The 26,034-nt window shown below is 37.3% G+C and overlaps 1 protein-coding gene across 1 annotated transcript in view; it reads left to right on the top strand.

Annotated features, from left to right (window-relative positions):
- Nucleotides 1-26,034, top strand: part of USH2A (usherin) — a 375,196-nt gene that overhangs the window by 257,258 nt on the left and 91,904 nt on the right. The window contains exons 42-48 of the mRNA XM_061348575.1: nucleotides 2,878-3,212; nucleotides 7,173-7,295; nucleotides 9,916-10,079; nucleotides 12,531-12,740; nucleotides 14,109-14,311; nucleotides 16,050-16,162; nucleotides 22,217-22,415. Of these exons, the coding sequence (XP_061204559.1) occupies nucleotides 2,878-3,212; nucleotides 7,173-7,295; nucleotides 9,916-10,079; nucleotides 12,531-12,740; nucleotides 14,109-14,311; nucleotides 16,050-16,162; nucleotides 22,217-22,415 (1,347 nt within the window). The remainder of the gene's footprint in view (nucleotides 1-2,877; nucleotides 3,213-7,172; nucleotides 7,296-9,915; nucleotides 10,080-12,530; nucleotides 12,741-14,108; nucleotides 14,312-16,049; nucleotides 16,163-22,216; nucleotides 22,416-26,034) is intronic.

Genomic DNA, 26,034 nt, shown 5'->3' with positions numbered 1-26,034 from the left:
GTGCTGAGCTTCAAATCAATGAACAAACTGGTACTGCTTCCAACACAGCCTGGCTAGTGAGCTTTCCTGCTTTCATGCATTGCCAAGCTCTTACCTCAAACCTTGGCACATTAAAATGGAGAAGAGGCCCAGTAGTGCCATGTGTGTGCCAACCAGGCTTTCTTCATCATCTTGTTTTACACTGTACGGGTCAGGCAGTCTCTCACCTCTTGACAAGAGAGGTCTGTCCTCTGCATGTCCTATCATTCCCAAGTGACATATGTAGTTCAAAACAGGCCACGTGACTGTGAGTATCTTTGGTCATCCCGTTATTTAGTTTTTAAAAATATGAAGCAAAGAGATAACTGATCTACATATCTGTTCATGAGAGAAATTGCACATGCTGTATAAAACTCAGGAGCTGAGGTTCTGGAGCAGTGTCTATTCTCCTGCTCATGTTATTTATGTTCTTTTATGTGGAGCTGTAACAGTATACAATGAATCTTATGCAAGTTCTATTTGAATATCTTTGTGGGTTAAGGTGTAGAAGTTACGTGCTTAATCTGTGATGTAATTAATAAAATAACTCCTCCTATCTTCCAGGAAATAAAACAAGATCTGGGACAAGGAGAACATTTTTAGACAATTTTCTCTTCTGAAGGTGTCGTGCTAGGCATTTTCTCAAGCATTTGACATACAGTTCTTTATTAGAAGCCACCTTGCATTAAGCAACAAGAGGGTATTTCTTTTCACTGATAATGACAGATTTGATGGTTTTGCTGTAGTGTGTTGGACCTTAAAGTCTCCTGTGCTTCTTCCAGCAACTTCAAAGATACATCCCTGAAAATAAAAGTGAATCACACAAGTCATCCTCTTTCTGTGACATATATATATATATACAATGCATCCAGGGTGTGCTGTATGGTAGCAACAAGAAGTGCTGGGATTGGAAAGTTTACTGGCCCAAATGCTTCCTACTTTGACATGGTTTAATCAAGCACTGTACAAGGAATAGTTAAAACATCCCTGAGTTACCAACACTGTTTCCAGCACAAATCCAAAACACAGCCCCATACCAGCTACTATGAAGAAAATTAACTCTACAGCAGCCAAAACCAGCACACACTTGCACTTGAACCATTTTGTGTTGTCTGTGCTAATCATCCATTCTTCTCTACTTCCTAAGTTTATGGCTAGATCACATGAACTATTTCAGAATGACAGTTTTGCTCAATGTGAGAATGGCGCAAAATTGATTCCTACCGCCTGTGAAATTTTGCATTGCTTTATCAATAGTATTTTACTTGTTTGATCTTGATTTGAGGCCAGAAGTAACAGAAACCTGAATACAGGATTTGATAATTAGCCAGATCTAAGCCTTTCCTATTTGTGCTGTCTTTACTCAAGATCACCCTGTTTCTAACTCTCTGTTTAATAGTATTCCAGATTCTGTTATCAAAATCCTTCAGCTTTCTCCAGTATTTTGCTTCCAGGTTTCTTATAAGTCTGAAGACCTAAGAGGTCCTTCTATACCTTAGATATAGCATTTCCTAATCCCCAAGAGTCCTTTAAAAATCATTTTATAAATCATGCTTCTCTGTTTCCACAGCCATGTGTAATTGTGCATATACCTTTTTAAAGATACTTAACTTTGGAGGCTGAAGAGAATTAAGGAAAATAGCCCAACTTAACTGAAACTGAAGTATCTTGGTATTACTGTTTAAGACTCCAGTATTATCTTTGTTAATTTTATTCTGCACATACCTTCATCTATTTTCCATTTCTGTGTTCTTTGAAATGTTAGATTCAATCCTTAATTATCCCATATCTTTGAGGAAAAGAGACATTTGTTACAGATGAGTTGGTCAATTACAAGGAGAACAGTCCTAGGGATGAGCAAAGCAAAGCTAGTATACTTCCTACACTGGGACTTCTAGGAAATCCTAGAGAAGGATTGATAGATGCTCTTATACCTTTATGAAACTTTGAGGTTCTTAATACAGTTACATATCCTCATGTCGATCTCAAGTCCCCTCTGTCACGGTACCATGGCAAAAAGCCTTAAAACAGAATTCTGAACCTCTTGTACTTTATGGTACAATGGTTCAATGTGATTCTTCACTGGAGCTTGTAAGAATAAATACGTAGCAAAAGAGAACTAAAAAAAAAAAACCCCAGACATTAACAAAAAGCCACATAACCACAGTCTAATAAAAGTAAAACCTTAGTAAACATAGCAGTATGTGTGTGTATGTATATATAAAACATGAATTCCATATGCAAGTTCCAATTTTTTTGTGATAAAGTTTTCTGAGCATAGTTTTATAGTTCTAAAAATGGAAAATTGTTCCTGTTTTGTGTCTGATACCTACCAGTGTAAGTTATTACTGAAAAATAGAAGGGAATTTCATCATATAAAGAGCACAGACAAATCTTGTTTTTCATTGGAGCTAATACAGTTACATATGGCTGAAAATTGTGCAAACACAAAGTATGATTTCTTTTTACTCTGCTGCTCATAGATGGTAATACCCTTTATGAAAAATTAGTTATTGGCAATTAGTTATACTTATCATAACTACTGTACTTTTGCTACTGCATTTGAACATCTCAGAATTGTGTGTGAAGCTAAATAGCAGGTTTTTCAATGGCTACAACTGTTACTGCAACCCTGTCTAAAATTAAAGGAGGCTAGATTTCTAACTGATGTACCTTCAAACATAAAATCTCTGTTAGGTCATACACAAAGTCTGTTTTGATGAAGAAGGAAAAGCATATCTTCAAGTCCCACTCATGTCCCTTTGTATCATGTTATTTCTATATACCTGCATTCTGGCTGTAAGAAATAAGCTATTTTAATTTTATTTCCCTCCCCCCCCCCTTTTTTCCCACTATCAGGTCTCATGGAAACCTCCTCTAATACAGAATGGGGAAATCCTTAACTATGAGATTCGCATGCCAGATCCACGAATTGTCATTCCTGGGAACACTTCATCAGCGTTAAGTCATTTGGTGACTAATCTTATACCCTATACAAACTATTCAGTCACTGTAATAGCTTGCTCTGGAGGTGATGGCTTTCTAGGAGGCTGCACAGAGAGTTTGCCTACAAATGTGGCTACATCTTCAACAGTTCCTCAAGGGGTCAGTCCATTGTCTGTGACTCCAATCAGCGAATCCTTTATTGCCATTTCTTGGCAACCACCACTAAGGCCAAATGGTCCTCATCTGAGGTATGCTCTTATTTGCAACTGAGATTGTGATTTTCTTCCCCTTACCTTAGTCTGACTCAGAAAATTTTGACTGGTGCAAACTTTATGATGTGATCGCTTAATTTCTGATTTCTTGAAGTTCCTTGTTAGAGTTTGGGAGACAATGAATAGACTCATGGAAAGTGGGTATGTCTAAAGGCAGATAGTAGTGTGAGCTTTGAATTGTTTTGAACTTACAGAGTTGGGATTAACAAAAGTAAGTGTGCTGTCTGTACAGGAAGGCTCTGGATCTTTCAAATCAGTGCTCTAATATTTGCAAGGTCATAACTGTTTCGGGCTGCAGCATCAGCCACTTTTTGGTGACAAGTTCAGGCAACATTGCACCAACAAAAGGACAAGTGTAAGATCTCTGTGAACGTAAGTATTTACCACATCCAGTATTCAATACTCTATATAGGTTATTCCACATAAAGTGACCATTTGGAAGTGTGATAACATGGAAAAATCTTCAAAACTTAACCAATTAATAAATTGCAAATTAGAGAGTAAAATGGAAGCTAAAATGCCACAAGTCTGGGGTCAAAGCAGAAAATGGCAAAGGCAAGGAAGTGCTGGGTACAGCAGACTGAATGTCACCACAGGAACCAGGGAAAGGCATCTCCTCTGAGACTTGTCTGGAATCACAGAATCACAGAATCCCAAGGGTTGGAAGGGACCTCAAGAGATCATCTGGTCCAACCCCCCTGCAAGAGCAGGGTAACCTAGAGTACATCACACAGGAACTTGTCCAGGCGGGCCTTGAATATCTCCAATGTGGGAGACTCCACAACCCCCCTGGGCAACCTGTTCCAGTGCTCTGTCACTCTCACAGTAAAGAAGTTCTTCCTGATGTTAAAGTGGAACCTTCTATGCTCCAGTTTACACCCATTGCCCCTTGTCCTATCACTGAATATCACTGAAAAAAAGCCTAGCTCCATCATCCTGACACCCACCCGTTACATATTTGTAAACACTGATGAGGTCACCCCTCAGTCTCCTCTTCTCCAAGCTGAAGAGACCCAGCTCCTTCAGCCTCTCCTCATAAGCCAGGTGTTCCACTCCCTTAATCATCTTTGTATCTCTGCGCTGGACTCTTTCAAGCAGTTCCCTGTCCTTCTTGAACTGAGGGGCCCAGAACTGGACACAATATTCCAGATGCGGCCTAACCAAGGCAGAATAGAGGGGGTGGAGAACCTCTCTTGACCTACTAACCACACCCTTTCTAATACACTCCAGGATGCCATTTGCCTTCTTGGCCACAAGGGCACATTGCTGGCTCATGTTCATCCTCCTATCCACCAGGACCCCCAGGTCCCTTTCCCCTTCACTACTTTCCAGCAGGTCAGTCCCCAGCCTGTACTGGTACATGGAGTTGTTCTTCCCCAGATGCAAGACTCTACACTTGCCCTTGTTGAATTTCATCAAATTTCTCCCCGCCCAACTCTCCAGCCTGTCCAGGTCTCGCTGAATGGCAACACAATGCTGTGATGTCATCAACAGATTTCTTGAATCTGTTGACTTCTCAGTGTGTGTGTGTGAGCACATATCTACGTTAAACATATATTAATCTTCATGAACACATGAAGATTTATAAAGCCAAATGTATTTTTATATATACATGATTCAAAATGTCAAACAAATCTTTCATTCTAGAAGTTTAACATATTGTGGAACATTGTGCATGGAATTATATCCCTGTGCTCCATATGCTCTGGTTAGTAGCTCTCTTCTAGATGCACTGATGGGTTCAATAATTATCGTGTAATGCTATTTCAGTTGCATATGTTATTACAGCACAGTAGCTTGACTCTTTCTTCAGGCTTAATTAGGGCACACTGCAACTGAATGAAATGAGGATTGCTCTCTAGTAAAATTTGAAGTTTTTGAAAAGCAATCCCTGTTATTCTGGGGTTAACAACATGACCATTTTACCATAGATTATTGAAGTAATTCAGCACAACCTACAGCTACAGACTTCATTTCCTTCATGGTGTGTCATGCTGCCCTCGACAAGAACAACCACTGAAGCAGCTGCTCTGTCCAGCATGATGGAGCAAGAAGTCTGCAGCAAGCAGAGTAGCAACAGCAGCTGCCAGTGGGGGTGATTTACACATGATCACCATTCAGTGTTCAAAAAAAGGTTTTGATGTTTCTCGTGACTTGTCTATGGAATATATTGGACAGAATACACCAGGATTGTTCCTAATAAAACTGCAAAGGTCTGTCTTTGGGCTCTTTTGACACTGATGAACCACTCGTGGGAGCTGCTTCTTAGGATATAGGTCATTTGAATGATTTGATAGAGTAGTTTTTACTATTTAATTTCTGAGGTTGTACTCCTAACTTCCACAGTAATTTTGTTTGGCATCACAGGTCAATGAAACAATGCCTGTTTGTACCTGTTGATCATTCCCCAGACGGAAGTGACAGCTTCTCGGTTGATTTCTGGTTTTGAAGCAATGCAAAATCACTGTATGCAGTCATTGTTAAATACCCTCTTAATTCAGGGTCTCAAATCTGGAACAGTATTGTCGAGCATTTCCTCATCAGATTGGAGATGGTCTTAACATAAAAAAGATAAATGTCAACTTACAGATAAAGCCAGTGGTCAGAAAAATCATTGCAGTGGCGAGGCAACACACTCCAAAGCATTCTGCAGAATGCTTGAACACAGAAGGAAACATTTTCGCAAATAAGTGCTTAAAATGAGAGTCTTTAAGATCTTCCTTAGTATCCATATTCTTTTGGCTGGAATTGAACAGTTGCACTGTTCCAAAATGGAGGGGTCGGAAGGGATGATCCACAGCAGCACTTCAGAGAATCACGTTGTATATTTAAGTGAATAGACACGCATATGACCTGTTTTGCTGGGCATCAGTGGAAACAGCGTTGTAACTATAATTTGATTAAAACCACAGCTCACCATTGAAAGCAACCTGAGGCTGGTTCTGTAACTGATAGGAAGAGTACAAACATTTGGTGTCTTACAAAGAAAACGCCACCATCAAAATGAAACAAAAGACCTGATTTAAAAGTCCTGTGAAATGTAATTAAGAAGAAGAATCCTAAATATTTTGAACAAAGTTATTAATATTCTTTCCTTTAGAATATGGTTTTGTATGTAATCCCTAGAATGATTAGGAAACGCAAAATATATTAGTTTGTCAAGCATTAAGTGTTTTGTAAATTCCATAATGGTTTTATATGAAAGATGATGAAGAGTGAGTAATACAGAATGGGCAGAAGGCATGTTTTTCAACAGGCGATCTCATGGTTGACCTGATGAAAGATGGGCTTTAGCTGACCTGCTGTTTGGAACAGAGACAGGAATGCAGCTTCGGATTTAAACCGGGATGAAACAGTTTGGTGTTTCAAGCTCACATCACAAGTGTCAACCCAAACACAAAGGTGCCTTGCTAAGGTCTACAGATAGATCAAACGGTTAACTCATTCTATGCCTGTTTGCTACCCATAATTTACACTGTGGTTATTTGCAAACATGTTAAACACAAATTCACACTTAAGTTGCTATTACCAGTAAAATAATAATAACAATGCTATATGTTTTGGCACATTTGCAAGAAAGAGACGTTGTCATTTCAGGTTCTGGAGCAGTCTGTGCATATCAGATGGCATCAGTCAAGTCTGCATAAGACTTGACTGTTACTGGACTGTTTGGGCTTGATCTTCATAGCGTCTGTAAATCATTAAATACACTCATTTTTTCAAATGGAAATGCTTAATTTTCCATTTGCAAAGTAGTTTAAGTAATTGAATGTTTTAAATCATGAAACATTAAAGAGAATGTTTATCTCAGAAAGTTTACAGCTGTAAAAACAAAATGATGTGTGCCTTTAAAAAAAACTGTGTGGTTGTTTTTTTTTGTGTGTGTAATAACATTAGTTGAGATAATCCCAGTGTTCTGCTTGTCTTTTGTGTTAGATATGAGCTCCTGAGACGTAAAATCCAGCAACCACTTGCATCAAATCCCCCTGAAGATTTAAATCTGTGGCACAATATTTACTCAGGAACTCAGTGGTTTTACGAAGATAAGGGTCTTAGCAGGTGAGATTACAAAAACTATAAAAACAAATGCTGGCATTTTGTATAGTGTATGTTTAATAGTTCAAAGTATTTCTTGTGTCTTTATGTAGTGAACATATTAATTATGTAATGAAATATTTTTTGTCATCATCTTTGGTATTAATCAGTCTCACATGCAGGCATTTATTATTAGTCTGTCATTCTTAACTCAGATTGTTTTGCTCTGAAAAACAAATGAAAATAGAGATCTCGTGGAATTTTAGCATTGATATGGTCATGCAGTCAAACCGTTTAGATACATGTGTACATACGCTCTAGATTTGTGTGTTGGCAAAGTCATAATGGCTGAATGGCTGTTTGAGAAGTCCTAGGTGGAAAACATTTGAAACTTGTTTCAGCATTGTTTTTCTTACCTGGCTTTAAAAGTGCAGATTAAAAAATATTTTAATATCTCCAAAGGCAAGAAGAGTATTCATCACAATCTCAGCAGATCTAATTTAAGGGCAGCTTTGTGTTAGCTTCATGATAGTTAAATGCAGAGTGTTGAGAGTGGAGAAATGGAGGGTGAGTTCTGTTTCTCAGTACGAAACAGACCCACTGTGTAGTATAGAGCAAGACAGTTGCTCTTGATCAACCTTAGTTTCTTGCCTCTCAAAGACAAGGGTACCACGTGTGAGACAAGCAAATGCACATATTAAGAACCTGTAATAGGAATGTCAACATGGATTCTACATTGGCTTTTTGTAAGTAAAGTTTGAGAAACATTCATGGATGGTTTCAAGAAGTGTGTGTTCTCTGTGCTTTGGTGTGGTTTATGAGGACTGTGGTCAATCATTACCCTTCAAATATCTACTTATTATGATAAAAGCTGTCCCTGCTGAGCAGAATGTGAACCAGCAGAATATGGCCTCTAATTGTGACTGTTATATAGACTGAACCAAACCAAGGTCTACTGACTCTGGTTTTCCACTGCCCGCTTGGTGAAAGTCACTGCTCATTTTCATCCATTGCAATAGCTGACATGTAATTGCCTGATCCTGCCCATTTCTTTCAGACGTGTTTAAGTTTTGCATACAGTTTCCTTTCGTTTTGGTTTAGCTCATTTCAGCAGCACTGATGTGTGCAGCAGTTATGTTAGCAGTTTAGAGAGGGCAATAAATTCTGAAAGGGCCTTAGTGACAAGTCATTAGGCACAGTGACCTTTTCTTTTGGGTTGAATGAGCTATGACCACAAAAGTGTGCCTAACCCTTTGACACACCTGAACACTTCTTTTGTGGAGGGTTCTGCAACCTGCAGCTATGTTTTTGCAGTCAACAACTTGGGATGCATTTGTGGCTGGAGGGAAGGTACTGAAGAGAGACTCAAACTTTATTTTTCGCAGAAAGAAAATCCGTATACCAGCATCTATTTTTACTTGTATCATACTTCAGGCATGTTTCAGAATTACTTAGATTTTATTATATTCCTGACAGAAGTCTATGTTTGCAATGACTTTTTTCAGATGGCATCTTCATTTCTAGTAGACTAAAGACAAACTTATTTTAACCTTTGAGAATATGAATCAGAAAATGAATCTTAAAGTCTCATCATTACATTGCAAAGCTAGATACTGTGCATTTTTGCTACAGTGTCCAGGAAAATACTGTATGTTTGCAAGCAACAGAAAATAATAAGTGGAAAATAAGGTGTGTTATATATATCATCACCATTCTACCATGCTTATAGTGACAATTGGAGCCAATGAGCTTCCATTAGCTGTCTTTATTCTCAGTGAGACTGTTATAGCTTAGCTCTTTTGAAAATCACTCTTGATCATTGCATAATGTGGGGTTCTACAGTTAAAAGAAAAAGTAGAAGTAAATATACACTGTGACTTTCCTTTTATAGTGAAATATTAAGCATTTGCGGAGTGTTCCTTAACGTAGATGTTTATCCCAAAGTACTGCAGCCTCAGTGAAACTTTGGTGATTCTGTATTTGCATGGTTTTGTGTGAGGCTTTTTATGATGAAAGTATATGTTAGATTGTGAAATCCCATTTAATATACATTAATATGCCTCTTGGTATAAAGAAGAAATTATGGAGTGACAGTTACTTTGTTTAGTAAATATACATAAGGTATTTAATAAATCTATTAACTATGCACAGTTCAGATGAAAATGACTTTATTAAATGAGTTTACATTCTTAAGGCACTTTTTTAATGATGTTTAGCTGTGGTAGAGTCCTGGCTGTGTGGTGAATCCCTTTTAAAAATGAGATTCTGCAAGTTAAAATCAATGGGTTTCCCAAAAGAGGAAAAAAAGCCTCATTTGATTAAATTCTGATCCATATTTTGGCAGGTTGCCACTTCTGTAATTACGTATTGAACTGAGCTATAATCTCTCAGCACCTCAGAAGCTACAGCTAGGAAGAAGTAAAATAATGTGTTTTATTTTTGTTACCATGCTAATCACACTGAATTATTGCAGAGAAATAGAACCCTTTTGTATTGTCTTCATTGGTGCAGACCATTGCAGCTGAATTTTTCAGACCAAGGCAGGGCAAGAAATAGCAAAAGTTTGGCACAGGGAAAGGTTCACAGCAAATTTTTTCTACATCTCTATGTTTTGTTCCATTTAATTATTGTTTAAATATCTCAGGTACACAACATACGAGTACAAGCTCATAGTGCACAACAAGGTAGGATATACATCAAGTGAAGAAGTGATAGCTACTACATTAGCAGGATTACCAGAGAAAGGAAGCATCCTCATTGTACGTGCTGTTAATCATACTGCTGTAGAAGTGGAATGGTCAAAACCAAGTAAGTGCGCTTAGTGTTTATTCCAGTAACTAGATGTTAACATGCCATCACTTACGTTACTCTTCCTTGCTCTCATAGGAAACACAGTCCTTGTCTTGATTTATAATATACCTAAGTGTCCTTGAAAGGAGAAAGAAGAAATGGGGAAAAAAAATGTGCACATTTTGCTATTTCTCAGTCATGTTCATATTTATTATATGCCATTTCTGCAGAATGAGAATAGTGGGAGTGAAGAAATAGTTAGTGCAAACTCATGAGAAATCTCTAAAGCAGTACACACAATCCTGTTGTCTTTGTGGTGGTTTTCATCTCTTTGTATAAAAATTTATATTCCTTTAGGGTGAGAAGATCCCCTTTCACTCTCATTTTGCTCTGTTCCTTAAAATGAATTTAGGCAATTACTCTAGTTATTTTGCTAATGCAGCAACAGGGAAGTTCTTCATTACTTAAGTGCAAATGATTTTATAAGGACTGGGTGCTGAATTGCAGTAAATATAGTCTCCTTATTTTATAATTGCATGCCTACAGTAAGCATTATTATAAAAACTGATTGTAATAGATCTGAAGCAGGTCACTGAAGTTTCATAACCTTAGTAATCTAAATCCCTGAGCTTCTAGATGTAGGTAATGCAATCTGGTTTTATTTTCATTAATACCTTAGAAATTTCTTCCATGTATGTTTGTGAATGCAAAGGTTAAACACTAAGACAAGGCCATTTATTATTTAAGTACCTTATGTACTGTATTACTTCTCATGCTGCAGTAAGCATTGTAATTATTTTGTATACCCATGTTTCATTTTTGTTATAAATAGTAGTTTTCAAATGTCTTTCTTATTTTCTCTGAGAACTTGGGAGTCCTTAATGTAAGTTGCCTTGCTATCTTTCTTTTTCTAGAAAACCTACTGAAGTATTTAGGTCTTGTATCTGCACGACTTAAAAACAACATATTCTTGATTAAAAATTTCCATGACAAAACTGTGTATTATTATATCTGGAAATGCTAAATGCTTTTGGCTTTTATCAATGCTCTTTCCCAGCCAGCTGAATGCTGTTCAGTGGTGCAGTGTGTCATCTAAAACAACATGTATTTATGCTTAAAGGTTTTGTCTTAATTATTTTTTTTCATCTTGGTGTCTACTGGAAAAGCAGTTGCATTTGATCAGATCCAAACTGTCTGACAAATTACAGATAAGATAACAGACTACATCTGGATTGCTAAAATGAAGAAGCAAGGCTTGACTGGAATCTTTGTTTATCCACCAGCTCAGACCAGTGAATGTCCTTCCCTGTGTAGCCAGAAAATTGTAGTATTTGTAGTATTTTCTTTTCTCTGGGGGAGCTAGTGCTGGGCAAAACACATTTTAGGAAGAAACATGAGGAGCTGCTTTTTTCTCCTGTAAATAAAGCACTTCTGAATATATTGCAGCTTTACACATAGACGATGCTATCATGCTTGTTCTGAAGTAACACATATGCTGTGTCCAGTTCTAGGTTCCCCAGGACAAGAGAGACATGGAGCTCCTGGAGCAAGTCCAGTGAAGGGCTACTAGAATGGTTAAGGGTCTGGAGCATCTCTCCTATGAGAAAAGGTTGAGGGAGCTGGGTCTGTTCAGCCTAAAGAAGAGAAGGCTTGGTGCAGGGGGGGACAGATCAAAGTATATAAGTATCTGAAGAGAGGATATCAAGAGGATGAGGCCAGACTCTTCCTGGTTGTGCCAGGTGATAAGACAAGAGGCAATGGACATAAACTAAACCACAGGAAATTCCACCTGAACATGAGGAGGAACTTTACTGTGAGCATGACTGAGCATTAGAATAGGTTGCCCAGAGAGGTTGAGGACTCTCCTTCCCTGAAGACATTCAGGAGCCATGAGGATACAATCCTGAGCAATGTGCTGTAGGTGGCTTTGCTTGTGCAAGGAGGTTGGACTAGATGACCTCCAGTGGTCTCTTCCAACCTCATCCGTTCTGTGAATGTGTGGGTTTTGATTTTCACTATGGCCAAAAGGCCATCCGTATGAAGTTGAAAGTAGCTATAATTTAAGGCATAGGCACTTGCCCCTTATGCATAGTTAGAGGAAAATCTCATTTGCTTTCTTCCTTCTATCTGGGTGAAGTTATCCTCTTGCAGTGGCAAGCTGCACACTACTGCTAGCAGTGGGTTTCACCTATTAATTTGTTTACTTCACAGATTCCATTGTCATCAAGAGGATTTCTAAGAAAGGAAGCTTTCTCCAGTATTAACACGATTTTAATGATTTTGACAAGTTTGAAAGAGCATCACTTCTTATAAGGGTGAAATTGAAGGCACTTGATGGAATCTTTACCTTTTTTTAAAAAAGGGGGGTCTGCATGAAATTTGTTTTTTACTTCACAATAAATGTTGCTGATAACAACCTTGCTGTCTGAAGATCTCCCAGTTGATCTCCCAATGTTTTTCCTTTCTTAGCACTACAAGATTTGCAAGGAGATGTTGCATATTACACCCTCTTTTTGAATTCTACTGATGATGGAAGATCTCTAAAGATCCAGGCTGATGTAAACATTACAGTCATAAGCGATTTGCAGCCCAGCACGGAGTATGAGATATATTTTGAAGTTTTTAATGGGGCCCACAGCATCAACAGTGACGTTGTGCATGTGACTACCTCAGATGGAGGTTGGTTAGCCATGACTAAGTCTTGGTTTAAAATCTGAGAATTAGATTGATTGATTTTCGTTAGGGTTGAGGTCAGTCATCCTTCCATTATAAAATTTCCAGTGTAAAAGAAGTAAAGACTAAAATGCTTAAGTGCTGGTTGTTGTCATGTGTTAGATCAATAAATGGTCCCACTGAGACAGAAGAAAAAGCTCTAATAGCAGATATTAACCCAGTTTTTTTCTCATCTTCTCCTACATATTCCTATCTGTGTGCACTAAGTTTGGAACTGAGTTCATATCAATAAATGATGGAACTTAGAAACAATTAATGGGGGTTTTAAAAGATTCGCTCTGTGAAGCGATGTGCTTTTGACATGACAGTCATACACAGGGCCTTTCCTGAGCCACCAGAAACTCTAGGTGTAAGTTCAGCATCTAAGAAAATTCTTTATGAGTCATTTCTATGCCAGTGGGCAAATGTGTGTGGGGGGGAGGTTAAGGATAAAATAAAAATTAAAAACTTGGGCATCAGAAATGTTCTTTTAGAATGTTCTTTCTAATCTTTTTGCTTTATAAAGTCTCATTATAAACATTATAATATCATTACCTCAGAAGCAAGTGTTCCAGGTCATTAGCAAAGCACTTTAAGTGAGAATTCCATTTCCTTTCTGATGCCAAAGGTCAGCACCTTTTGTTTATAAAATAGAATTGATAGTAACAGCAATTTTTCAACTTGTTCATGTGATAGAAACAGGATTTTGCATGGTTCTTTCTAACATGCTTAGAAAACTATGTAATTTAATGCTAAGGGAGGTGTTGTGTGGGTTTTTTTTTTAAGTAAGTGTTAGACTTCATCATTACCTATAGTAATCAACATTCAATGCCATTTACATAATGACAGTATTGCATATTGCTTCATATTGCTTCAGCTATAAGGCTGATAATGTCATGCTCCACCAGGCATAAAGTATTTTGGTCTTAGGTTATTCTTTAAAAGCAAAATTCTTCTTTTTTTTTTTTTTCTCTCCTCTTTTTTTTTTTCTTTACTCTTTTTTGAAGAACTGCAATTGGGGCAGACATAAAAATACTGTTTGTATGTTGGAAGTGCAGATGGGTGAATAATTTATCACCATATCTCACTGGTCACATACTGCTGATGATTGACACTATGCTGCTGTATAAAGCATTTTGCCATCAGCTCTCATTGTTTCTAACTGAGAGTATAATAAGTCAATTTACAGAAGACTACAGACTGTGATAACTTCATCAGAGGCAAGCAGATAAGCAGTGAACCCTTTGCTAAACCTAACTACTAATCTGCATTTGGTTAAACAAGTGCTTTTGCAGAGACAGCTGGAGTTTATTTAGTTTCTTCTTTTATTTCTAGAGCCTGAGGGCATGTTCCCTCCAGAGGTTGTCATCATCAACAGTACAGCTGTACATGTCATCTGGACATCACCTTCAAATCCAAATGGTGTGGTCACAGAGTACTCTATCTATGTGAATAATAAGCAGTACAAGACTGGAATGAATGAGCCGGGCTCCCTCCTTTTAGCAGATTTGTCTCCATTCACTGTATATGATATACAGGTTAGAATATCTTTTCTGAGTTATGTAATATACTTCAGTTTTACATAAAATACGTGTATTCCCAAGCAGAATATTGTTTCATGAATTTCTTTACATAGAAGGGCATATGTTTGCGCTGATGTTTGTGTGCATAAATGTGTTTTCAGGATATTTTAGGTGTGTGTACACATTTCATAATACAAATTTCCATTATCTTTTTTAAACCATCAAAACTCCATTTACTTTCCCCTAAATGATCTGTGCTACATTAGCAAAGCTCCAACGTATATTACAAAAGAGGCAAAGATTCTACTCCTACTCATTAAAAGAAAATTACAATTGTTTTAGAAACATCAGGCATGCATAATATATCAGCACAGGGAAATAATGATTTTGGGTTTGTCATCCTTTTATCAGTTATTTTCTCCTTATCCTTCTAAGGAGGAAGCACAGCTGATCTCTGAAATCACAGTATTTTTTATGCTGTTAAAAAGCACAGTATTTTTCCTTTGCTTTTGCCTTTTTCTATCTTTGCCTCCCTATTCATATATCTAAAAAATGGCAAAATACTCTGTGCAGAATAATAGAAAAAAAAATATTTCTATCCCTAAATTATATTGATATATTCAAGAAATGTAGTTTGACACTTAATTGTAAATATTCCTATTTCATTCAGGTTTCATTTGCATTATATATGAGAAAGACTCACTAGTACCACACATACTTCATTCTGAAACTGTGCATCCCATTGCCACATAAATACACATCACAGACAGGCACACTGTAACAGATTTCTGTGTTCCAGCCCCTCTGAAACAGCAAACCTCCATCCATGAATACACATATGACTTGCTGAATGCCACTTGGAAATACATTCATCTTTTCTCAATAACAATGCAAATTCAACGCACTGTCTCACTTACAGACCCTCTATATTAATTTCCCATGGCCACCTTCTGTTGCTTGAGATGTTAATTATTCTTATCTTCTGCTTTCCAAGTCTTTATACTGGACTTCATATTTGCATCAGTGTAATAGGTAAAACCAAAATAAACTGGGGTTTGGGTTTATTTTCTTTTTATTCTTTTTCTTGTTCTAGAAGCTGTTACTTTCAATGCATATGTGTCTCACTGGTAATCTTACTGCATTATCTTTCATACTTTGTGCTCTATTATTTTGAGTAACTTATCTGTTAACAATACAAACAATGTTACCGCCCTTCACTAGCTATTTCACTTTGCCTCTGCTTAGTTTAATCCAAAGAATTGAAGGAATAAGGTTTTAGTTCTCTGGCATTTTTAATAACAAAGTGTATGGTTCCTACTTGCATTTTGCACTTTTAATTTTCCAGAATAGACATGAAGGAATAGAAAATATGAAGGAAAAGTTATTCTTATTTTTATGTCAGAGTATATGGTAGGCATAATGAACTTACTCAAGGCCCCAAATCAAAGTAACTTTTTTTACTGTTATGTACCAGATTCTACATATACATGCAGAAAAACAAATTCACTGCAATTCTGTTGGTGTTAATAGACACCAGCAATTGGTGCCAAAGGGCTGCATGTGCCCTTGTTTTGAAAATGGTGTGAGAAAGTGTGATACAGTGCAGTATACTGCAAAGCTGCATTGTTTTTCTGGCTGTATGGAATCTGTCAAATGGAAAACAATAAAGTGGATGAAGAGAGAAGTCTAAACTATAGCAGAGCTAAATAATTTCTGCAGCTGACTATGTAAAACTCATGTTCTTGTTCATCAGATTGAAGTCTGCACAATGTATGCCTGTGTGAGGAGTAATGGGACCCAGATTACAACTGTGGAAGATGAGCCAAAGCAGCTGTCAGCACCCATTATTCACGTAATTGGCTCAAGGTACTATGCTATAGGTGTTTTTCATATATCAGAGGAATTTGTAGCTGGGACAGGGACCAGAATTTCAGGTTGTCTTCTCTCAATTGAGTAAGGTGCATAAAAGAATTATGAATACACATTGCAAAAAAATCTTTCATAGTTGTTATTTTTGGTTTTAGAGTTCTTAGCCAAAAGAGTAATGGAAGAAATCTCACCCTTGGTGGACTGTACATACCAATTTGGGTGTCACTGTGCTGTGATAATAAATAAAGCATAAGTAGCAGTAGTTAAGAGAAATGCAGGGGAATGAAAATTATCACATTTTGCTGTCAGTTAAGAAGAGGAAGATTAATGCTCAGGGAGCAATGCAGTGCTGATAACAGAAACTTAGAATAATTGTGGGTAAAAAAAGTCACCTGTCACAACGGTAAGAATTAGTAAACTCTCTTAAAAGTCATGCATATCTATGTCTCCTTGAACCACTGTTTGCAATCTGCCTATTCTCTATATCCGCAGTCATTGACAAACTTCTAAATTGTAGAGGGAGGTTCAGATTTGCAGTCCTTAGAAGCTGCCAAATGGTAACATATACAGTGACTCTTTGGTAGTTAATATCTTCCAAATGCGGACTAAAACTAAGCCCTGTAATGCATTTTTCAGAATTACCCCAACAGTAAAGCAGTTTGCCTCCTGTGTTTATGGCATTCATGTGATTTTATTACATTTCTGGTAGAGTATGCCCTTTAGCAGCATTTCTTTTCTAGAAAGGATTTTTTTTTTTTAATTAAACAGCAAAAATCTAGCATCTGAGACTTCAGAAATGGCCAGCAAATGGGCTTGCTTCTTCAGTCTCTTAAGGACTTTGGTTTCCTGTTCATCATGACTAAATTTAGCTTGAATTCAGCATTTATATCTCTGTAAGGATGAAATTAAGATTGCTATTTTTCTGTCACACATACAGATATAGTTAAAGCTTGTTTGATTTAAAAGAACCCAGTTCAGGATCTCATCTTTTGCCCTTGGCTTTAACTTCTGTATGCCTTTGTCTGTATTGTCTCTACTGCAAATACTTATGCGTGTTACTGCTATTATGTATAGGCTAAATATGTCATAACCCATGAATGCAAAAGGATCAAAAATGCTTTCCTACTTTATAATCTGCTCAACCAGAAACAGACTGTGTTTCCACACTGCCTTTTCCTACATGTCATATTATCATCAGCTGTTCTTATATCCCAAAAGAATACTAACTACTGATCGATTGCCAGGACATGTCTGGCCATGGCCTACATGTGCCCTGGGTAGTTCATTTATTTGCCACAGTGGATTTGCTAGAGTGGAATTTAATCAATAGCTAATTCATTAATTCTGGTCCTTGAGTATGTAGGGATTGTGCAGTATAAAAATGACTGCCTGGCTTCAGCTTAGATTGAAATATGGCAAACACTACAGCTGACAGTTTCAGCAGGTGCTGGGCTGGGCTGAATATGAATTTTGTTTATTTATCCTCCATATAAGAAAAAGCTGGGAGGAAAAACAGTTTGTGTAGACAAGAGAACATTTTAACACACATCTGTCATCAGACAGAGAAAACAGGCATGTCTAGACTCGTGGGATACCTAAGATATAATACAGACTGTGCAGTTTGTCTTTAATTGGAATCATGGTGGGTTTTCCCTCCTCTGAATCAGTTTGTGGGGCTGTGTTACTGATGAGAATGCTATAAGATAATATCTTTGCAGCATTCACAAATAATTGTTTTAAACTTTGCCTCAAGGTGTTGCATGACAGAAATTATAATTTCATCCACTGATTTAGAAGTCTTTCTAGTAGCAGCTCCATCCACACTGTTCAGTGAAAGTTACACCACCAGTCATTATAAATACCTTACTTTTCCACCTCTTACAGTTAATGACTCAGCTTCAGGCTGAAACTTGGCACAAAAGGTCACAGCCCTGGAATGGTTATTTTATAATGCCAAACTTCAAAGAGAAAACAGTATGGGACCCAATCCCGAAGTCCTAAGTCTGGTTCTGGTTTGTTACATTTCTTGTCTGGGTTTTGAGGTTCTTTGTGGGAGGTGGACAGGTTGCATTGGCCATGTTTAGGTAGAAACAAACCCTATTGAAATGAAATATGCTTGGGTTTTTTGTTTGTTTGGTTTTTTTTTTTATAATTAAAACACTAGGACTAGAACACATTGTCTCTATAGAGAAATATATTTTATTACACAGTTCAGAAAGGTCTCTGAGTACTTCATGTATGTGGATGCTAACTTACAGTTTGGGTAGTGGATTCAGTTCTCATGGTATGGTGGAAAATAGTTTGTTCATTCTTCTTTCTCTTTTTCCTTGTAATACAGCATGCCTAGGTTTTTTTCTAACAACAGTATTTAGTAGCAGCTTTGTTCCTTTCAGAAAAGTGAAGCACAATGCAGATGAACCCTGCAGCATTTCTTTTCAGTGCTTAATTAAAAGTTTGATGGCTCCAAAAAAAGCCATAAACTAGGGAAAATCCTTCATAGCCTCATGCAGAAAAAGTGGGTTCTTTATGCACTTTGAGGGGAACCAAAACTCTGGTCAGGGTGTAATAGAAAATGCAAAGAAGCTCGAGCCATGAGAGAAAAGCCAGGTGAATTCTTTGGTTTGATGCACAGTATCATGGGGTTTAAGAAGTTTTCTGTATGAGCTGGAGGAATTATTTCAAATTATCATGTTAGTGAGAAAGATTTTAGAACAAATGGGTAAAACATGTAGCAGTAAATTGTTGGGGTGATGATATTTGCTCAGGAGTTCTAAAGGAGCTCAAATATGAAAGTGTCAAACTACTGTGTTGTGTAAAATACCCTTTAAATTGATCTTGGTACTGAAGGAATGGAAGAAGAGAAAATGTAGTGTAGGTTTCTCCAAGGGGGTCTGAGAAACCAGACATGTAAGTCTGATTTTTCATACTGGTAAAATGGGCAGAAAGTAAAAAAGCTGTAAGAGTAAGGGTTTCATAGCAAGACATTTGTAGCAACAGCAGAACTGTAATGCCATTTATCAGACTTTCTGCAGTGTGTCATACCACCTCTTTAATTATGTTAGCACTGAAGTCCATGTAGTTAACTCTTGCGCAGTAATGCTGCTCAGTATATGAGTTGTCTCCTGATGAGTAGAGTATTTTATCTGCTGGTCATTAATAGCAGCAGTGTTCCCTCTCTTAAGAGTGTCAGGTGAATGTTGTGATTTTTCTGTGATATTTTTAAATTCCAGCTCATGAAAGTAAAGCCATTGAATCTTAGGTTTGCTGTGTCTCCAAGAATTTATTAACACTTTCACGTGACGAGACTAACAAAACATTCATTCTCAAGACCCAGAAGTGAGGCCTTGTTATATTTTAGTCTTCGTAATTAAACTTTGACTACTGTGTTGAGGAAAAAATAACAAAGAGTTCTTTTCATGATTCATGGAGAGTTGAAGCTGGTGATACTTGAAGCAGGCAAAACCCAGGGTTTTATTTCCAAGGTCTGGTTTGCCAAAATGTATCTGATGTGACATCAAAACTCTGAAATACTGATATTTTTCATGGATAAAAAAAAAAATACCTGTAAATGTTGGAATGAATTATTGTTGCATGCTGGAGCCATAGGATTTCAGTTTACTCTGTTGCAACAGAAGCAAATACACCTTTGTGGTTCCATTTTAAATTTGTCTTTATCTCCCAGAAGTGTGGCAGTGCCTCATGGACCTTGTAGTGTGAAGCAGTTTGTTTGTGGTTTAGCTGCCTTTTCTGGTGAGCCCTACTTTATTATTTTCACCACATTGACAGCAGTCAGTCAGCATTTGAACTATCAGAAGTTACACACACTTGAAGTTCTCTCAGGGCAGGAAAGGATTATACTCCACATATCAAGTTTTCTACACTCATCTATGCCTAGAATTTTTAAGTCTACATCTGTAGCTCAGCCTGTGAGCGCTTCCCAGTATAAACACAGTTTGCCATGGGTGGGAAACACCAGAAGGTGTAGACATAACTGAAACATTCATAAGACTGTGAAGGAGTTTGCTTATCTGTGGGTTGTTACTAGAAGATGATGCTGAGTTTTACCCTTTCAGTGGCACTGATCAGTGAACTCCCATGCCATGTAGTTTTCTTGTGCAGCTATAGCATTGTACAATACTAGGCTGTGTCCACCCCAAATATGTGTCTATAAATTGAATAATAAAAAAGTGATTGCTTGTTAAAAAGAAAAAAATACATGCTGAGCACCGCAGAAAAAGCAAAATGTTCAAATCATTGCAAAACATAAGCCTAATTTGAAATTATCTTAGAGAGAAATATGACTTGCAACACTGCAAAAACTAGCACTACTTTGCAAATATACCCTTGAGGTTTTGAATGAAACTTGCAAAAACCAAATAATTAAAAAATATGACTGGGAATGCTTTCTTTGCTCCTGTGATTTATACTGTCTAAAGACCAGGAGAAAGTTACAATGGCATTTTTAAAGTTTGAAGTAGTACCTTTCTTTTCCTTTTCTTTTATCTTTATATTTTCCTGCTTTTATATTTTAAGTTAGGTCCTATCACATTGTTTAAATGTATACGTATGTGTATGTGTATGTGTGTGAATGTGTGTTCATGAGTATGTGGTAGAGTATGTGGTGAATACAAAATAGCCATGCACAGAATAGGGAATTAAATTTGTGGTTCAGATGAAGACCTTGGAATGAAAAAGGTGACTCTGTAAGTTACCTATGAAGTTATTCCCTCATAGGTGACATTAATTCCTGTTCTGCAAAGGCTTTTTGTGGTGTGTATTCTTCTATTTGTACCTCAAGGAAGTGAAATAATGATTCAGTTATTTTTATTCTGTTAAGATGTCAAAGTTTATCTCAGCAGCTGCTGTTTCACTGTAACATTTTCACTTTAATTTAATACTAATTTATGATGTCACTGGCATTCTGACAGTGGCAGTGTAATTGGGACATGGAGATTAAGAGGTAGCTGAAGCCTAAGTATATACTATGCAATGTTGTTGGTCCTCATGCTGCTCTACACATAGCATTGGTATCGCCTTCTTTCTAGCCAAAGAGAGCTGTAGTGAAAGAAATTTGTCTTACTCAACATTCCAGAGTGATTATGCAAGAAGTGAAGTTTTCATTTGAAATAACAATGTAAATTGTGTACATTCTAAACAAAGCAAATTTCTGTTTCAAATGTCCTTTTTGCCTTTTTGTTATAATTGAAATATTAAGTGAGATTTTGGAGCAAATACCTGCAGATTATTTTAGTACTAACAGGCATGCAACGATTCTTCTCTTAAGATACTTTCTTCCTTAAGCTCATGGTGGTCTGATATCAAACCTGAAATTGACAGCAAAATTTTGGTTTATAGACAGTCTTCTGTGGGCTGCTGTAGTCATGGTTTTGCAGTCTTAGAAGTCTTGAGCCTTCTCAAGTGGGATAAACACTTGCATTTTTTACTTCTAATTTTATGTCGATGGCAATATCTAAGCACAGAAGAGAAGTAGTACTTACTGATGCTGTGATGAGTTCTTTTCATTCTGTATTGAAGAATGTGTTTCAGAGTAACATACACATTTTATATGTTTTTGAAGGCAGGGAAAAGGCAAGATGAATACAACTCTCCTCTAAATGGTGACTGAGCACAAGCTGCACTAGCAATAGCTCAGAGGGCTATTTTGCTCTCCAGCTGCTCTTCCTTCACCAGGTTCATGTTTGAATTGCCCTGACAATACTTCATGTACACATTTGCTATAGCAAAGAGTAAAATGCTAATTTATTACACATGAGTTTCCAGAAATAGGAATGAGGTGTCTTTTAAATAACAACCTTTAAGGATTTTGATTGCATGTCTGATTTGTTTTCCCAAAACTTTTGCACTATTTGGTTATTAAATCAGCTGTGAAATTCATCATCCAAAGGAATATTTTGGGCACTTTGAAATATTACACTCTGTGTGAAATTGTATAAAATGGAACTACTATATGCTAATCCTTTAATGTAAATATCCATAGAAACATAAATGCTTTCAATCATTTAACAAATGTTAATTTTCTGCTTATTGTAGATCTCTTCAAATCAACTGGGCATCACCAGAGCAGCCAAATGGCATTATCCTAGGATATGAACTCTTACGTAAAGCATGGCAAAGGTGTACCCCATCAAAGACTCCAAGGAGCAGGAAAAGTAATAAAATGTGCATCTCGTTAGAATGTAAAAAACATGAAAGTATCTGTGGAGAAGTTTGTTATCATCCAGAGCTGAAGGTACATGTATATCCTTAAGTTAGCAATGTAATGAAAAATTATACTTTTAGGAAGAAGCATATAAACCAAGCCTCTAGTTATCAGAGGAAGCGAAGTAGAGGATTCTGCTTCTTTTGCTGTTTCAAAGTCAAGGTTCTGATACACATCTTGAAACTTTTTAAAAAGAAATAAAAATGTTTGAGCTTGGTACAGGGATATCAGTGCAAAAATCTCCAGCAGCTGAGTCTACTGATGACAAGCAATTCTGTTATCTTAAGCCTGTGAGTGTTGTCATTATTTCTTCTCTCAGAAGGAATTGGTTAGCATTTATGAAGATGTCTTGCATTAGCATGTTGGTTTGGACCACTAGTGCAGATCTGAAATGAATTTCCATATTGTTTTTGTTTATTACATGCTGGTTCAGGGTAGAGGTGGTTTTAATACATGCAAACTAATTCACTTGCACAATAAACTAAGCCAAAACTTGTGTTTCAAAACCCCTTCAAATATGCTCTAGCTCTAGATGGGAAACTTTATGTTCCCAACCAGCCTCTGCACTAGGTGATTTTACAAGGATGCATCTGAAGTTTTTTCTCTTTGCAAAGCTTTGTTCCATGTGTGTAATGCAGATGTTAATCCCAAGGAATCAGGCTGTATCTGATTCAAAGTAAATCTCACAAGCCAAGTGTAATGGGAATTTGAGTAATGGGACTTCGGTGCCAATCTCTTGAATTCACTGATCCAATCCCATTGTGAGAAATTGCATAGTGGGTATATATGTATTTAGATCTTAACTCAGCTGGCAAATCTGTATACGTAGTTTTGCATCCCCCTTGGAACAATCAGTTTTGCTCAGCTGTGTGTCATGGGTCACACACTGTAAACTACTAGATGAGATTATTTGCCAGCTTAAGTATTCAGGTATCTGTGGAGAACATAATGGTAGTTCATGTGGCTCCTTTGGCAGAAGGTAATTGCATTGGACCGCTTGGAGACTGTAGGAAATTTTCCAGGTGTATGCAGTATTTCAAAACACCAGTAAAACTATAAAGCTCCTCACTGTGTGAGGAATCAATCCTCAAAGCCTGCATGGCACATAGCAGTTATTAACATGACTTGCTTTTGGTTCCACCCCCTCCTTGGCTAAATGGTTAATGACCTTATTGTCCAGTACAGAAAATCTATTTAGATTCAGCTACAAGTAGGTGGCTGTTACATGACAATGAGGAGCAGCTCTGAATGGGATCCATTGTGATTTCTCAGATATATTTTTGAATTATGGCTATTTTTGTGTTATTCTTCATATGAGTTCCTGTTTAGGAGTAGGATCAATAGTGTAGTGGGAATCTGCAATGGTTTTTGTTGACAAATGTGGTAGAAAGTGGTTCGAAAGTAAGGTTTAATGTAATAGAATAGTGTCCTTATTTGTCAAACGCATCATCACATGTTCTGTGACTAAAGTAAACAATATTTATTCACAAGATTCCCTGTCAGACAAGACAGTAATTAAGAGAGCAAGTTATTTGAGGGGTCCAGATTAAAGTATAAATCTTCCAGCTAACACAGCTTTAGCTTTTGAGTTCCCATGAAAGCAATACTATGCCAAATTTCTGAAACCTTGCAAGTCAAGTATGGGCATTCCTTTGTTATAAAACATAAATTTACTTATTTCATGGTTTTGGCATGGTAGATTTCTAATAGATTTGTGAATGTTTATAAGTTACATTTGTATTATGTTCATTTTAGAAGTTTTCTTTTCCATTTTTGTTTTTTCAGCCTTTGTGTATTTATGGTCTGAGCTTGGAGAGTGTCCACTTATTTTTATATCTGTCTGACTTTCTGATTTTTTCTAATTAATTTTGCATTATTTTGTTATAATGGTCTCCCTGTATTCTCACAGTCTGTGGTTAGGAGTGGGTGCTATTTGCTAAGTAGTGGCTATATCAAAAATGACCAGACCGTCCACAGGAAACTGAAGCACTCATACATAAAATGACATGGGAGTAATTTTTTTTTTTAATTAATTGATTAGAATACCCCTCACAGTACTTTGCCTGGTTTGCTACATGTATTCGCACTACTCATCCAAAATGGCTGTAAGAGATATCTACAGAGCTCCCAACACATCCATGTTTCTCTTAAACTGGAATCTGTGACAGGGACAGCATGAGGCCTTATGTGGCTGATCTCTGTCACACAGTTACAGAATTCACTGCCAGCGTATGCCAGCATTTATGGTATTAGAAAAAGCTTCCCAGGGAAGCTGTGGAATCACTGTCCCTGGAAGTGTTCACACACCATGTAGACAAGGTCCTTAGTGCCATGTTTTAGTGGGGACTTGGCAGTGCTGGGGAGCAGTTGGACTTAATGATCTTGAAGGTAACACAGCTATAGCAGAAAGTGCTGGACAGCCTGCTGTAACGTTGCACTGGTGTATGTGTGCTGCATTTGGGATCCAGGTTACTATCTCTGCATCACACTGTGCTGGGTAAATAAACTAACTTGATCAGAGCTGTCTTGGGAATCTGTAAAGCAATAAATGACCTTTTCACTACAAGGGATATGTGTACATGCACGTTCATGGCATCATGTGGGTCTGATATTAAGCCTAATGTAGACAAAAAAAAAGATTCCTGCTATCCTAAATAATCTTTGCATCAGATCCCTACCTCTTTTTCTAGTTATCTAGCTTTCTGCTTCAACATTAGAAGTTGTTGTTATTTTAACTAAAGCTAGCAGTGCTATGCCTGGTATTCTTACCCTGGTATTTGTAATCAGACATGGAGTTCTGTATCTATAGGACTGTATCCTAATCTATAACATGGAGCTATAATTCTTGAGTGCAGAAGGAATTTAGAAAGGGTTTTTTTTTTGTGTGCAGTTTTGGAGAAAAGCTGAGAATACACTCTCATGTTTAATTTTGTCAGGTGCCATGTCCTGACAGTAACAGACCTGTTCTGCTTGGGTGTTTCCAAACCAGCAAAAGTGACAGCCTATTCCTAGGTGTTTTTAGTAAGGTGTGATCCATAACTCTACCCATATTTGATGTCCCAAAACAAACATCAGCTTATAGAGCTCATACCAGAGATGCACATCAATTAACAAGGGAATGTGCCTTAGCTTCACCTATCAGGGACCATTATATCAGTAGCGATTGGGAAAACATTCCTGTATTACCCATGTAGCTCTTAAGCTGTCCTTCTGCTATTACTGGCATCCTGAGGTGAACACTGAAAATAATGAGACCGGTACAGTAAAAGAAGTAATTAAAACAGTGCCATAAAGGCCAATAATTTCTCTGCACATGGATCATGAGTATGAACATCCACAGTTAAAAGGGTCCTGACTAAAGTGCTAATACAGCTTCAGCTCTTTTTATTTTCAGTAGCAACAAACTGTATAAATCTGCAGGTAATGAGCTAATCAAATATAACTCTGACCTTACTAGGAAGTACAGGCTTAACTCTTTACTCATTGTAATTAACATGTACCATTTGTTAAAAACACCAGCAGTACTCTTCCCTTTAAGGAGAGGAGGAGCAAAATAGTGGACTGACAGCTACCCTCAAATGCACAGTTTTCAGGAGTGGAAACTAGCATATCTTCACATTAGTGAAGGATATCCCATCAGTATTTCTGC

The sequence above is a fragment of the Neopsephotus bourkii genome, unplaced genomic scaffold (genome assembly GCF_033783945.1).
Source record: "Neopsephotus bourkii isolate Nb327-2 ecotype Australia unplaced genomic scaffold, CSIRO-AGI_Nbou_v1 NB_360, whole genome shotgun sequence".
Classification (NCBI taxonomy): domain Eukaryota; kingdom Metazoa; phylum Chordata; class Aves; order Psittaciformes; family Psittacidae; genus Neopsephotus; species Neopsephotus bourkii.
This window is presented reverse-complemented; position numbering and strand designations above follow the sequence as displayed.